Here is a 12,955-nt window from a genome sequence, read left to right as displayed (position 1 = left end):
TACTGCACCAGATATGAATGTAGCACTGTCTTCTTGTATTCCCAAGTAGAATCAACTACTTATGAACAATCAAGCACATCCATCTCATTAAATAAAAACTAGTATTAAAATGTATATTGTTTACTGTGCAGTCCATTTTTGTTAATTTTATAATTTCTTGTTAGTTAAAATGTTTCATTTTGTTTTTATTTTTACTTTTTCTTAATGTTAATAAATTGATATTTCTTCATAAAAATGGATATATGCAATTAAATATATACCATCCATAACAAATATGTAGCATTGGTCAATAATGAATAAATGAACATAATAATTCACACAAAGTTTGTGTCACAATACAAAATGCAGTTCCTACAGTGGGTCGCAGTCAAAACAGTTTGAAAAACACTGGTCTAGAGAGCACTATAAAGAGCTGTATAACTGGTTCACAATTTCATATGTTCTTTGCTTACACTGAAATTATTTTATCTAATTTGGTGTTTTCCACAAGAAGAAAAGGTAAATTTTTTTGAAGATTACAATGAAGGGCAACGAGATTGGTGAGGAGAACAAAGGGGTGCTCTTACCAAGAAAGGCTTAAGTTCTGCAAATGGCAGTGAATGGAGAGTAGGGACCTGCAAGGTGATCTGACTGAGGTGTATAAGGCCTTGAATGGCTTGAGCAAGCTGAATGCTGATGGGATTCTTCCTCTTACTCAGAACCTGAGGGGACACAGTTTCAAATTGAGGAAAGATAGTTGTAGAATAGAGGTGCAGAAATTTGCCTTTAGCCAGCGGGTAGTTGATGGGTGGAACAGGCTTCCATCTTTCGTTGTGGAAGCTAATAGCCTAAATAAATTTAAGGCTGAGCTGGACAGGCATTTGGAACGAATGGAGAGGTGAAATGGGAGTGGGGGTTTTTTTGACTGATGCTGCATAAGTTTGCTTTCTTGCGTCGTATGCCTCTACTAATGCTAATGAATACAATGATTTCTTAATTGTGACTCAAGATTTTTAAAGTAGAATTACACTGTTATTAGTATTCATTTACATTAAGTTAAACAGTTATCTTCAGACATCTACAAGGATACAGAAAATATATACCATTCACTACAAAAGAGGAGCCCAATTAAAAAATCGGTAATCTGATAACAAAATTTACCCATGAAAGTGATTTCCTGGGTAAATTATATTAGCTGGGCCTGAATCCTGTCCAGTTTTATATTGATCTCACTTATGGAAGAACTGATGCTTCAATTAATGAAGGGCAAATGATACTATTTCTATAACCATTGTGTCTATGTGTCTTTGCTCACACAATTCTTATTACATTTATAAAATACTGTATATTGCTTTTCTATTTACACTTTCCTCTCATTCCCCTCTAGATCATAACACCGTACACAGGAATACAGCCTCTTTCATTAAACTTTTATTAAATCATTATCACTCAATGTGGCAATAAACAGATTACATATAATAATTAAAAGTAGCATTGAATACTAGATCTTACCTTTAAAACAAAGTCTGGAGGAGTTCCAGGCTTTACCATTTGACGAATAACACCATCATGTTGTGAATGAATAAGTGTTTCATCAAGATCCAACACTAAGATTTTTCTTTTTACAAGATCTAAAAAAAAAAAAAAAAAAAAAAAAGGGAAAGAAATAACTTTTGAAAATGTTATTACCTCTCAACTTAGTATTAATATAGTGAACTCCATTATATAACAAATGGAAATAAGGAATAAATTAGGAGATTATTTGAAAAATGAGTTACTAGGAGTTACTAGAGTCAAACAACTTACAAGAGAATGACAACTCATAACCAAGAATTTATTAATTAACATTTTTTTTTTTTTTTATATAATGGTTCACTTTTATCAAGTCTTAACACTTATAATTTATTTTCCACAGAGAATAACACTTTTCGTTTGTTTGTTTGTTTGTTATTTGGTTTTTAGGAGCATTAGCAACTAAGGCCATATTGCTCCGGGAATATGCGGTGGTCATTCCCTGACCTTTCCGCATCCTCCGTATTTGGTGGTGACGGGCTCGAACCCCGGTCTAATCAAGAAGCGTGTGTTACGCACTGCTGCTCCTTCCCACCTGGCTACGGAGGCGCCAACACTTTTCGTGATCACTGGTGAAAAGCAATTGTTTACAATAGTGATCCTCAAACTTTTTGATACAACAAAATTTTAATAATAATTTTAAGTCATACAGAAGCAAAATAATCAATCCTTCAAACAAATCAATTAAGAGTTCAACATAAATGGAAATGAAGAATGTCATTATAATAGAGTTGTTAATAAATTATTAGCATTAGCAAAATGATACAAGAAAGAAAGCTTATAGAGCAACAAACAAAAAAAAAAAAAAAAAAACTCTTCTATCCTCTTCATATGCACATTCCTTTTAATAATTTCTGAAATCCACTTTTAAATTTATTCAAACTACCCATTTCCGCAACACTGATGGAAACTTATTCCAACAATCACTTTCTCTCTGCCTAAAGTCAAATTCCACAACTATTCTTTTTTCAGTTTAAATTTATCCCCTTGTGTGTGTCATCTGAGAAAGAGTAAAGATGCCAACAGCAATTATGCAGCCCCTTTAAAGCCCTAAACACTTCAATTAAGTCACCACGAAGATGCCTAGTTTCCAGTTGCTTCAATTCACAAGCTGTCAGTCTTTCTTCATAAGATTATCCTTTTCTGTTCCCCAACTTATTTTTTTTGCTCATTTCTGCATCATTTTGAACAGATCTACACTCCTCCTAAAATGAAGTTTCCAAACTTGTGTGCAGTAGTCAAGATATAGCCTAACCATTGTTTTTATAAAATGCAATAATTACCTCTCTGTCTGTGCCAGAAATGTTTCTGCATGTCTAGTATTAGAGGTATGTGATGCAAAAAAGCAAGATTATGTAGCATCACACAGCAAAAAAAAAAAAAAAAAAAAAAATCCATTTCATATGCAGTACTTTGCACTTGTCAATGTTAAACTTCAGTTGCCACTTCTCAGTCCTACTTTTCTAGATTCCGTTGTAGTAGCACACTGTCATTCATAACCCTGCCAATCCTAGTATCATCTGCAAACTTGGATATTAAGCTTGATATACCTTCATCAATATCATTGATAAATAGCAAAAACAACAACGGGCCCAACACTAAACCCTGGTGGGACTAATAACATAGGCCACGTAGAGCAGTGTCCATTAATTACCACTCTGTCTTCTCCCACTCAACCATCCCTTAATGCCATACTGCTCCAATTCGTACAGTATTCTTACGTGCAGAAACGTATCAAAGTATATGATATCAAAATTATTTTTTGCATCCAGTTCTTTTGTGACAACATCATAGTATCCAATCAAATTGGTCAGAACTTTCCCTTAACAAACCCATGCTGTGTCTGAATTATTACTGCGGTCTTGTCTAGATGATCCTGCAATGCTTCTTTAACCAGTGACTCCATTATTTTACCCGGAACAGAAGTTAAACTAACAGGTCTGTAATTACTCGTGTCATCCTTTGATCCCCCTTTGTGAATTGGGGATACATTTGCACATGTCCAGTTTGTGGGGACTTCTCCTGAGTCCAAGGATGCTCTTATAATTATGGCTAAGGGTTTGCTTACTTCCTTTGCTGCCTCCTTTAATATAACTGGATAGATCCCATCCACCACAGGTGCATTTCTTATGTTTAACTTCAACAATTTCTCCTCCACTTTGTTCTCAGTTATTACAAAATCATTAAGTTCCCTGTTAGAGTTTAATAAACTTCTATCCTCCACTTCCCTAAAGAATTCCTCATGTGTGAATGTAGATGCAAAGTACTCATTCAGTTTGTCAGCTACCTCAGCAGGATCATCAACAATCGAACCATTGATATCAAGTGGGCCAATCTGATTCACCCCCCCCCCCTTCTTTCTAGAGTTTATACAAGTAAAGTAAAGAAGTCCTTGCTATTTTTCTTGGCATCCTTTGCCAAAGATTTCTCATAATCTACCTTTGCTTGCCTAATCTCCTTTGTGACTTGATTACAGACTAGCTTATATCTACCATAGGCTTCTGTATCACTTGATAATTTATATGCATCCCATGCATTTTTCTTCTCTGCCATGAGTCTCATTAGTTCACCTGACACCCATTTAGGCCCGAATCCCGAACAGTATTTCTTAATCGGTATGAAAAGCCTAGTAGCTTCCACGATTAATTCCTTGAATGCTTCCCATTTAGAATTTGCTCTTGGTAACATAATCAGTTGGTCCCACTGTATAGAATTTAAAAACTGTCTGAGACCACTGTAATCACCTTTACAGAAGCAAAAACATTCCCTTTACCCCTGATGGTAATAATATCTTTAAGAAAATCCCACATTAGTAGACTGTGATCACTGCCACCCAGTGGTTCCTTTATCTGCAAATTCTTAATGCACAAATAATCACTGCTGATAACCATATCAAGAGTATTACTCTCTCTGGTTGCTTCTCGAACATGCTGCTGCAGAAAACAATCAACCAATAAATCCACAAAAGTCTTGCTAAAGTGTGAGTGACCAACCCACAAGTTCCAGTCAATATCTGGGGAGTTAAAATCCCCCATTATTAGGACACACAAAATTCAGTACCCTGCATTTATCAATGTTATATCTCAACTCCCATTTTTCAGCACGCGCGCACACACACACACACACACACACACACACACACACACACACACACACACACACACACACACACACACACCCCTAGTTTATCTAGATCTTGCTGAAGTAGCATATAGTAAAACCTCACTAGTAAATGCAGGGCAAAAGCTATTAAATGATGATGATCTTATTTATTTAGATGGAATCAATGACAAAGAGTGCCAAAATGGGTTGCAGAAAAGTGAGAATATAGATAGTACGAGATGAAATAGCCAACAGCATTTCAAGGGAAAAAGTCAGTGGCTGATGTGGGAAGTGAAGAAAAACTATCCCTTAAGAAAGGTTCTAAAGTACTATGATTAATGTCATTAAGCACCCTTGATTACCTTTGTTTCATCAGCAAACTTAGAATGAAACTTGAAATACCTATAGCAATACCATTAATAAATAACAAAAACAATAGGTGACCCAACATCAATTTCCATGATACTCACTTACAATGCTAATCTATAAAGAGCAGGAGCCATTTCTAACTATAAGTATACCCTGCTCAATGACATTTTGGTTCATTTAACTTTGTTTTCACAGCCCTGTTCTGCATCCCAGTGGCGGATTTCTGTACAGGTGCACGAGGTGCGCCTTTGGGGCCTCTTAAATCGAGGGGGCCTCAGATCTCAGGTCTCAAAAAAAAAAAAAAAATTCGTTTCATTTTAAATTTTTACACTCATCTTTATTACTGTTACTGAATAAAACTATAATTTAATATGAGAAGTTAGTAAATTCTTATCCGAATATCCCCACATATTATATGAAATATCTATGCAAACTAAGTGAATCTGAAGTAGAATACTATTATCATTAATGCTAGATTTTATGTATTAATTTTATGTATTAATGTTAGATTTGGGAGGGATGGTAGTTGTGTCATTTTTTCATTTAAACATTAGTTAAAATATGTATGAAAGAATTGCGCAACCAAAATTATTAAAATCGCAACACCAAATCTAAAGTGCGTGCTATAGTAAAAACGTGTGCATAGAATGCACACTGTAGTGATACGGAAAATATTTAGAGGGCCTCAAAATCGAATTGCGCCTGGAGCCTCTCAAGTGCTAAATCCGCCACTGCTGCATCCATTAAAAAAAAAAGATCAAAAACACTTGCGAAAAGAAGAAATAACATGGAAGGACATCAAATGCGAACAGAGCTTGGAGAAAACTATGGAATGACTATATTCAGAATTACTTCAGACACATGATATGCAAAGAAACATAGCAGATAAAAAAAAAAGAAGCTTGAATCATGTTGAGGAGGCTGATGTGTTTTATACACAGAAAAAATCTGACTTAAAAACTGTCTGAGACTGTGCAAGTGTGAAGAAATGCTAAGGCTATAGCCCACAAAATTAATAACAATCAAGGACACATCAGAAGCTTTTACCAATTTAGAAACTGTAGTGGCCATATTTTCTGTGAAAGATGACGATACGCAAAAGGAGCAGCAGCAGAATGAGTGTACAAAAAGAATACATAGATGTCAATAAAAAATGTACAATTTTTTGTAATTTTCTCTTTTTACTTCCATCATCATCATCCATTTTCAATCCACTGCAGGATGAAGGCCTCTCCAGCAACTTTCCAGTTCCTTCTGTTTTGTGCAATGGCCATCCATTTACTACCCACAAACTCATGAATTTCATCTATCCATCTCTGCCGTTGTCTTCCAGGTTTTCTTCTAGCTCCTCTTGGGTACCATTCTGTTATTTTCTTAGTCCGTCTGTCATCATGTCTTCGAGCTATGTGTCCTGCCCAAGACCATTTTAGTTCTTTAGTTTTGATAAGAATGTCCTTTACTTGAGTTTGCTGCCTAATCCATGTGTTTCTCTTCTTATTTAACAGTCTGATTCCCAATATAATTCGTTCCATTCTTCGCTGTGTAGTTCTCAGCTTCTCTTCCATTCTTTTGGTGAGTGCCCAAGTTTCATTTCCATAAGTCATGGTGGGAAGTATACATTGGTTCATTATTTTACGTTTCAGACAAACTGGGATATTGCTCTTCAGTACGTGACTATATTTCCTGAATGCTATCCATCCAAAATTTATTCTTTTCTTGACTTCCAGCCATTTATCATTATTACAGCTAATAACTTGTCCCAGATAAGTATATGACTCCACCTTTTCAATTACTGCTCCTTCAATCATTATGTCCCTTTCTGTGACATACTTGTTCATCATTACTTTTGTTTTAGCCATATTCATCTTTAGTCCAAAATCCTTACTAACTGTGATAACTGATTAAGATTTTCCTCTAATTCTTTGGGATTGTGGCTTATGACCACAATGTCATCTGCAAATCGTAAATGGTTTAGGTAGTCTCCATTCACATTGACTCCTTTCTGCGACCAGTCTAATCTTCTGAAAGCTTCCTCAAGGGCAGAAGTAAACAGATTAGGAGATATTGTGTCTCCTTGTCGAACTCCTTTCTCGATTTTAAATTTCCTACTGTCTTTGTCTAATCTAATAAAGGAGATAGCATTCTCATACATTTTCTTCAAAATCATATATGGGGCATCAATGCCTTGTCTTTCCAGTGCCTGAAACATTGCCTTATGCTGTATGGAGTCAAATATGGAAATGTCTTATGCTGTATGGAGTCATTTGTGGATTATGAAATGCCTTTTCATAATCCGCAAATGCCAAGCATAATGGTGTTTTATGTTCATTTGCTTTCTCCATTAGCTGTAATATTATGTGAAGGTGATCCATAGTTGAGAATCCTGTCCTAAAGCCAGCTTGCTCTTTCGGTTGATTCTCATCAAGTATTCTTTCTAATCTGTTAGTAATGACCCTTGTGAACAACTTGCAGACGTGGGATAACAAGCTAATTGGTCTATAATTTCCGATTTCTGATTTATCTCCTTTCTTATGCAGCAAAACTATGATTGCATTATTCCACTGCTTAGGTGTTACACCTTTTCTAATGCACTTTGTGAAGAGCCTTGACAGTTTTTGTGTTATGTCTTTTCCTCCCAATTTTACTTCCATAGTTAGAGCTTAACATTGATGGTTTCAATGTAAATAAACCAATGCTGCACAGTTCACACTTATTATTGTGCTGTTATATAATTATACAGTTATTATACCATTTATGGAAAACAGGCAAATACAGTTCTTTCTCTATTATTGTATTATGCTCTAAAAACTGTGTCATTTAAAATTTATCAATTATTTCTTTTTCAAGGAATGCACCTAACATTTCAACATGGGAAATTGCCATTCACTTAACTTATTTTTGAAGAACCTAACTGTTGTTAAAAAAGAGATATACCTGTTATTTTTTGGGTTTTTTTTTTAGGAGCATTAGCAACTAAGGCCATATTGCTTCGGGATATGCAGTAGTCATTCCTAAACCTTTCTGCATCCTCCGTATTTGGTGGTCATGGGCTCGAACCCCAGTCTAATCAAGAAGCGTGTGCTGTGCACTGCTGCTCCTGCTCACCCGGCTACGGAGGTGCCAGATATACCTGTACACTATCTCCTACCACTTAACCCTCTCTATATACACAGTATTAACTTGCCCCTAATGCATCCTAATGATGCATTAGGGACAAGTTAATATATAAAATTTTTGTACACACCAATATACAAAAATCATTCATGTGGCATGGTATCAAAAACTTTAAATATGTGACATCAAAATTATTTTTTGCATCCAGTTCCTTTATGATAACTTCACAGTACTAATCAATGATCAGGAATGATCTCTACTTGTATACAAATCTATGCTGTGAGTGTCTTATAGCTACACTGATATCAAGACTTAAAGACCTGTAGTCATCTAGCTTACCCTCTGAACCACCCTTATGAACAGTAGAGATGTGCACATCTTCAATGCCTATGCCTATGCTAATGCTAACAGAAGTTAGCATTAGCATAGGCATATGATGTATGAAAGTTAGCTTATATAGCATCAGCCAAAAAAAAAAAAAAAAAAAAAAGATACTTTTAAGATTTCACTTAAAGGACATACAGATACAAGATGGTTGTCCAAAGAACGAGCTAAAAAACTTCGTTCTTACAAATAACAAAAGTTCATGAAGTTTTCATATTGAAGATACGTCTACAAATGCAGAACTATCAGTACTGCTCAGGCTGCTTTTACAAATAGACTATCCATTTTTATGCAGATTGGCTATATGGAATAAAATTCTTTGTAAATAAAGCATTGCAAGCTACGAAGCTTTGCATAATGTAACCCTTCCCAGTTAATATGCGGATTGATAAAAACTCTCCAAGAAATATGGAAAAGTGAATTTCAAGATATTTTTGGATATGCTGCTATAACAGCAGAAAAAAAATGGATATACCAGCTACATTTCCGGACGAAAGAAGAAGGAAAAACAAAATCATACTTTATGACTCTTCAGACAATTTCAATTTATCTGCTGAGCAACAATTTTTGAATTGAAATTAAATGTTTTGGAAGTTCTGATGAAGGGCTTAAGTACTAGATTTGAAAAACCAAATACTATTTCTTCAGATTTTCAATATCTATTTGGAACTTCACTTGCATTAAAATACAACAAAGATTTAAATGCATCAGATATTTCAACAGAAATTGAAAGTTTGAAAAATCATGTTTTATCAATTCTGCAGGTGGTGGTTGTTGTTTGGTTTTTAGGAGCATTAGCAACTAAGGCCATATTGCTCCGGAGATATGGAATTGATAGAACAAAGAATGCTTTATATATTGTATATATTTTATTGTAGGGCTGTATTTTATCATGTAGAATGTAGAGCTGTTGGAACGAGTACAGAGAAGGGCAACAAGATTAGTGAATGGAACAAAGGGTTGCTCTTACAAAGAAAGGCTTAAGTTTTGCAAATTACAGTGTCTGGAGACTAGGCACCTGCGAGGTGATCTGATTGAGGTGTATAAAGCCTTGAATGGTGGTTTGAGCATGCTCAATGCTGATGGGATTCTTCCTCTTGTTCAGAATAATCGCCTGAGAGGGCATAATTCAAATTGAGGAAAGACGGTTGTAGGATAGATGTGCAGAAGTTTGCCTTTAGCCAGCGGGTGGTTGATTGCCTCGTCAGCATTGACTGTTGACGAGGCTACTAGAGACGGTCGTGTTCCAAGCCGCTAAGTGGATTTTTCTTATTTATTGATTTGAAATTATTGTTTTTCTAAAACTTTTGATTTAAATTTAGTAGTATAACATTATTTTGTGATTTTCTTAATAACTTGGTGTATTTATTCTTTACTCGGCCTTGTAATTGCATAAAAGTATCGGTTAAGGTTTCCACGTGTTTCAACTCCGCTACGTTCGTAATTTTCCCGCCATTGTGATACGATAGTTGTATGCCGTACTAGATAGCGTTAGTTGAACTTCGTTAGCAGTTAAATTGTACGTTTAAATAAATACATATAACGACTTAGATTACAAACGTAATATAATTAATTATATTTAACATAATTAATAACATAACATAATTAATTATAATTAATTAATAAATTAATAGAATCATGACTCAGACCAGAGCAGCAAAGCAAAAGGCTCAAGCTAATGGAAGCGCTGTGGCTCAGAGCAGAACTGAGGGGGGCAGTTGTCCTTTGACTCACAGCCTTATAAAATGCACTGTTTGCTTGATGTTTGCAGAGCAATCGGGTACGGGACATGATACTGCCAAGGGGGATGTCTTTGTGTGTGCGCGATGCAAGGAGTGTATCGATATCAGGCAACAACTCGGCGTTCTTGTGGGCCTATATGAGAGCTTGAAGGACAGGGTGGATGCCCTCGAAGAAACTAAATTGAGGGGCCCATCAAGCTCTCAGCTGCCCACATCAACGCCAGAGCTTGCACTTGGGCATCGCGTGACACAGAGACAACCCCCAAGGCAGAATGCGCTGGTCCCGAAGGAACTAGTAGTTGTTGGTGACTCTATTGTCAGGGAAACGGGGAACATGCTTTGTAAAAAAGATAGGTGGAACAGGACCAGGGTATGTCTGCCAGGGGCAAAGGTTGAGGACGTTGTAGAGCGAATATCATCTTTTAAGGGCACAAAAGGTGATATAGTTGTACACGTTGGCACTAATGATATTAAGAGTAGGAGACCGGCAGAATTACTTAACAAGTACAGGTCACTGATGAAAAAAAGCCGTGAAATAGGGTTGAATTTGAAAGTGTCTGCAATTCTGCCCAGACATGATAGGAGGGAGTATATGATGAGAGCCTTGTCGATCAATTCGGCCCTGGAAAGATTGTGCAAGGCTCAAGGGGTAGAATTTTTTTCAGCCTGGACTGTACTTGTTAACAGGAGAGATTGCTTCTACAGGGATGGGATACACTTAAATAGAAAGGGTGCAAGAATATTTGCTGATGCTATCGAGGCAGTGTTAGGTGGGTCGGAAAACTGCTAGCTTGGGGGGAGACAAAGACCAATAGATTGACAGTAGCCACTGGCAGAGGTGAAAGATATTCTTGCACTGCTTCTATTAGAATGAGCAGAAGCCCGAAAAACAAGATGCATGGTATTTCAGAGACTGCTGGGAGCCATTGCGGTACAAGTAAACACATGGGTTGTGTTAGGGTAGCTAAGAATAGAAACAGGTGCAGGTATACTTGCGTGTACACCAATGCTAGGAGTTTAGTAAATAAATTTGATGAATTTGAGGTATTGCTCAAAACATCAAAGGCAGATATTGTTGGGATATCAGAGACGTGGTGTCACACAGATATAAGGGATGCAGAACTGCAATTTGGGGAGTACAACGTCTACAGAAAGGATAGACAGGATAGGAAGGGGGGAGGGGTTATGCTATTAGTTAAGAAACACATAAAAACTAAGGAAGTGAAGCCAGTCGACATCGCTGGACAGTGCAGTGTTGAGTCAGTTTGGTGTGACATAAGCATTGGGAGATCAAAATTGAGAGTAGGAGTGTGCTATAGGCCTAATGACTCTGATGAGTATAATAAGGAACTGTACAGGGAAATAGAGTGGGCCAGTAAATCTGAGAGTCTTATAATGGGAGATTTTAATTTCCCAGATATTGACTGGAATTTGGGGGCTGGTTACTCACACACTAGCAGGGCTTTTGTGGATTTATTGGATGATTGTTTTCTACATCAGCATGTTCGGGAGGCAACTAGAGGGAGTAATACTCTTGATTTGATTATCAGCAGTGATTCTTCATGCATTAAGAATCTGCAGATAAATGAACCACTAGGTGGCAGTGATCACAGTGTGCTGAAGTGGGATTTACTGAAAGAGGTAACTACCATTAGGGGTAAAGGGAAGGGTTATTGCTTCCGTAAAGGCGACTACGATGGACTGAGACAGTATTTAAATTCTATACAGTGGGACCAACTGATGATGTTACCAACAGCAAATTCAAAATGGGAAGCATTCAAAGAACTTATCTTGGAAGCTACTAGGCTTTACATACCAACTAAGAAATATTGTTCAAGGTTTAGGCCAAAATGGATGTCAGATGAACTAATGAGGCATATGGCAGAGAAGAAAAATGCATGGGATACTTACAAATTAACACATGACACAGAAGCCTATGATAGATACAAGTTGATATGCAACCAAGTTACAAAGGAGGTTAGGCAGGCGAAGGCAGATTACGAGAAATCCTTGGCAAGGGATGCAAAGAAAAACAGCAAAGAGTTCTTTACTTATGTAAACTCTAGAAGGAAGGGGATGAATCAGATTGGTCCACTTGATATTGATGGGTCAACTGTTGATGATCCTGCTCAGGTAGCTAACAAACTAAATGAATATTTTGCATCGACATTCACACATGAGGAGTTATTCAGCAAGGGGAATGCCAGAGGTGTATTCAACTCTAGCAGTAAGCTACAGAATCTTGAAATAACTGGGAGTAAAGTGGAGGAGAAACTGTTGAAGATAAACACAAGAAAGGCACCCGGGGTGGATGGGATCTATCCAGTTATATTAAAGGAGGCAGCAAAGGAAGTAAGCAAACCCTTAGCCATAATTATGAGAGCTTCCTTGGACTCAGGGGAGGTACCCATAGACTGGAAATGTGCAAATGTGACCCCAATTCACAAAGGAGGATCAAAGGCTGACACAAGTAATTATAGACCTGTGAGCTTAACTTCTGTTCCAGGAAAATTAATGGAGGCACTGGTTAAAGAAGCACTGCAGGATCATTTAGACAAGACTTCAGTTATAGCTCAGACACAGCATGGTTTTGTTAAGGGGAAGTCTTGCCTGACCAACTTGATTGGATACTATGATGCAGTCACAAAAGAACTGGATGCAGGGAATAACTTTGATATTATATACTTGGATCT

At 36.8% G+C, this 12,955-nt stretch overlaps 1 protein-coding gene across 3 annotated transcripts in view; it reads right to left on the bottom strand.

The window, feature by feature from the left end:
* Window positions 1-12,955, bottom strand: part of Dd (CTD nuclear envelope phosphatase 1-like protein dullard) — a 124,827-nt gene that overhangs the window by 58,246 nt on the left and 53,626 nt on the right. For 2 of the 3 annotated variants that reach the window (XM_090371522.1, XM_090371520.1), the window contains exon 3: window positions 1,492-1,610. In XM_090371522.1, the coding sequence (XP_090227648.1) occupies window positions 1,492-1,610 (119 nt within the window). Of the gene's footprint in view, window positions 1-1,491; window positions 1,611-8,173; window positions 8,180-12,955 lie in introns of all 3 variants that reach the window. The other variant, XM_090371521.1, reaches the window with a different exon arrangement.

The sequence above is a fragment of the Mastigoproctus giganteus genome, chromosome 4 (assembly GCF_048544385.1).
Source record: "Mastigoproctus giganteus isolate SK-2022 chromosome 4, ASM4854438v1, whole genome shotgun sequence".
Classification (NCBI taxonomy): domain Eukaryota; kingdom Metazoa; phylum Arthropoda; class Arachnida; order Uropygi; family Thelyphonidae; genus Mastigoproctus; species Mastigoproctus giganteus.
The sequence above is the reverse complement of the archived record's forward strand: the minus strand, read 5'-3'. Positions and strand labels throughout refer to the sequence as shown.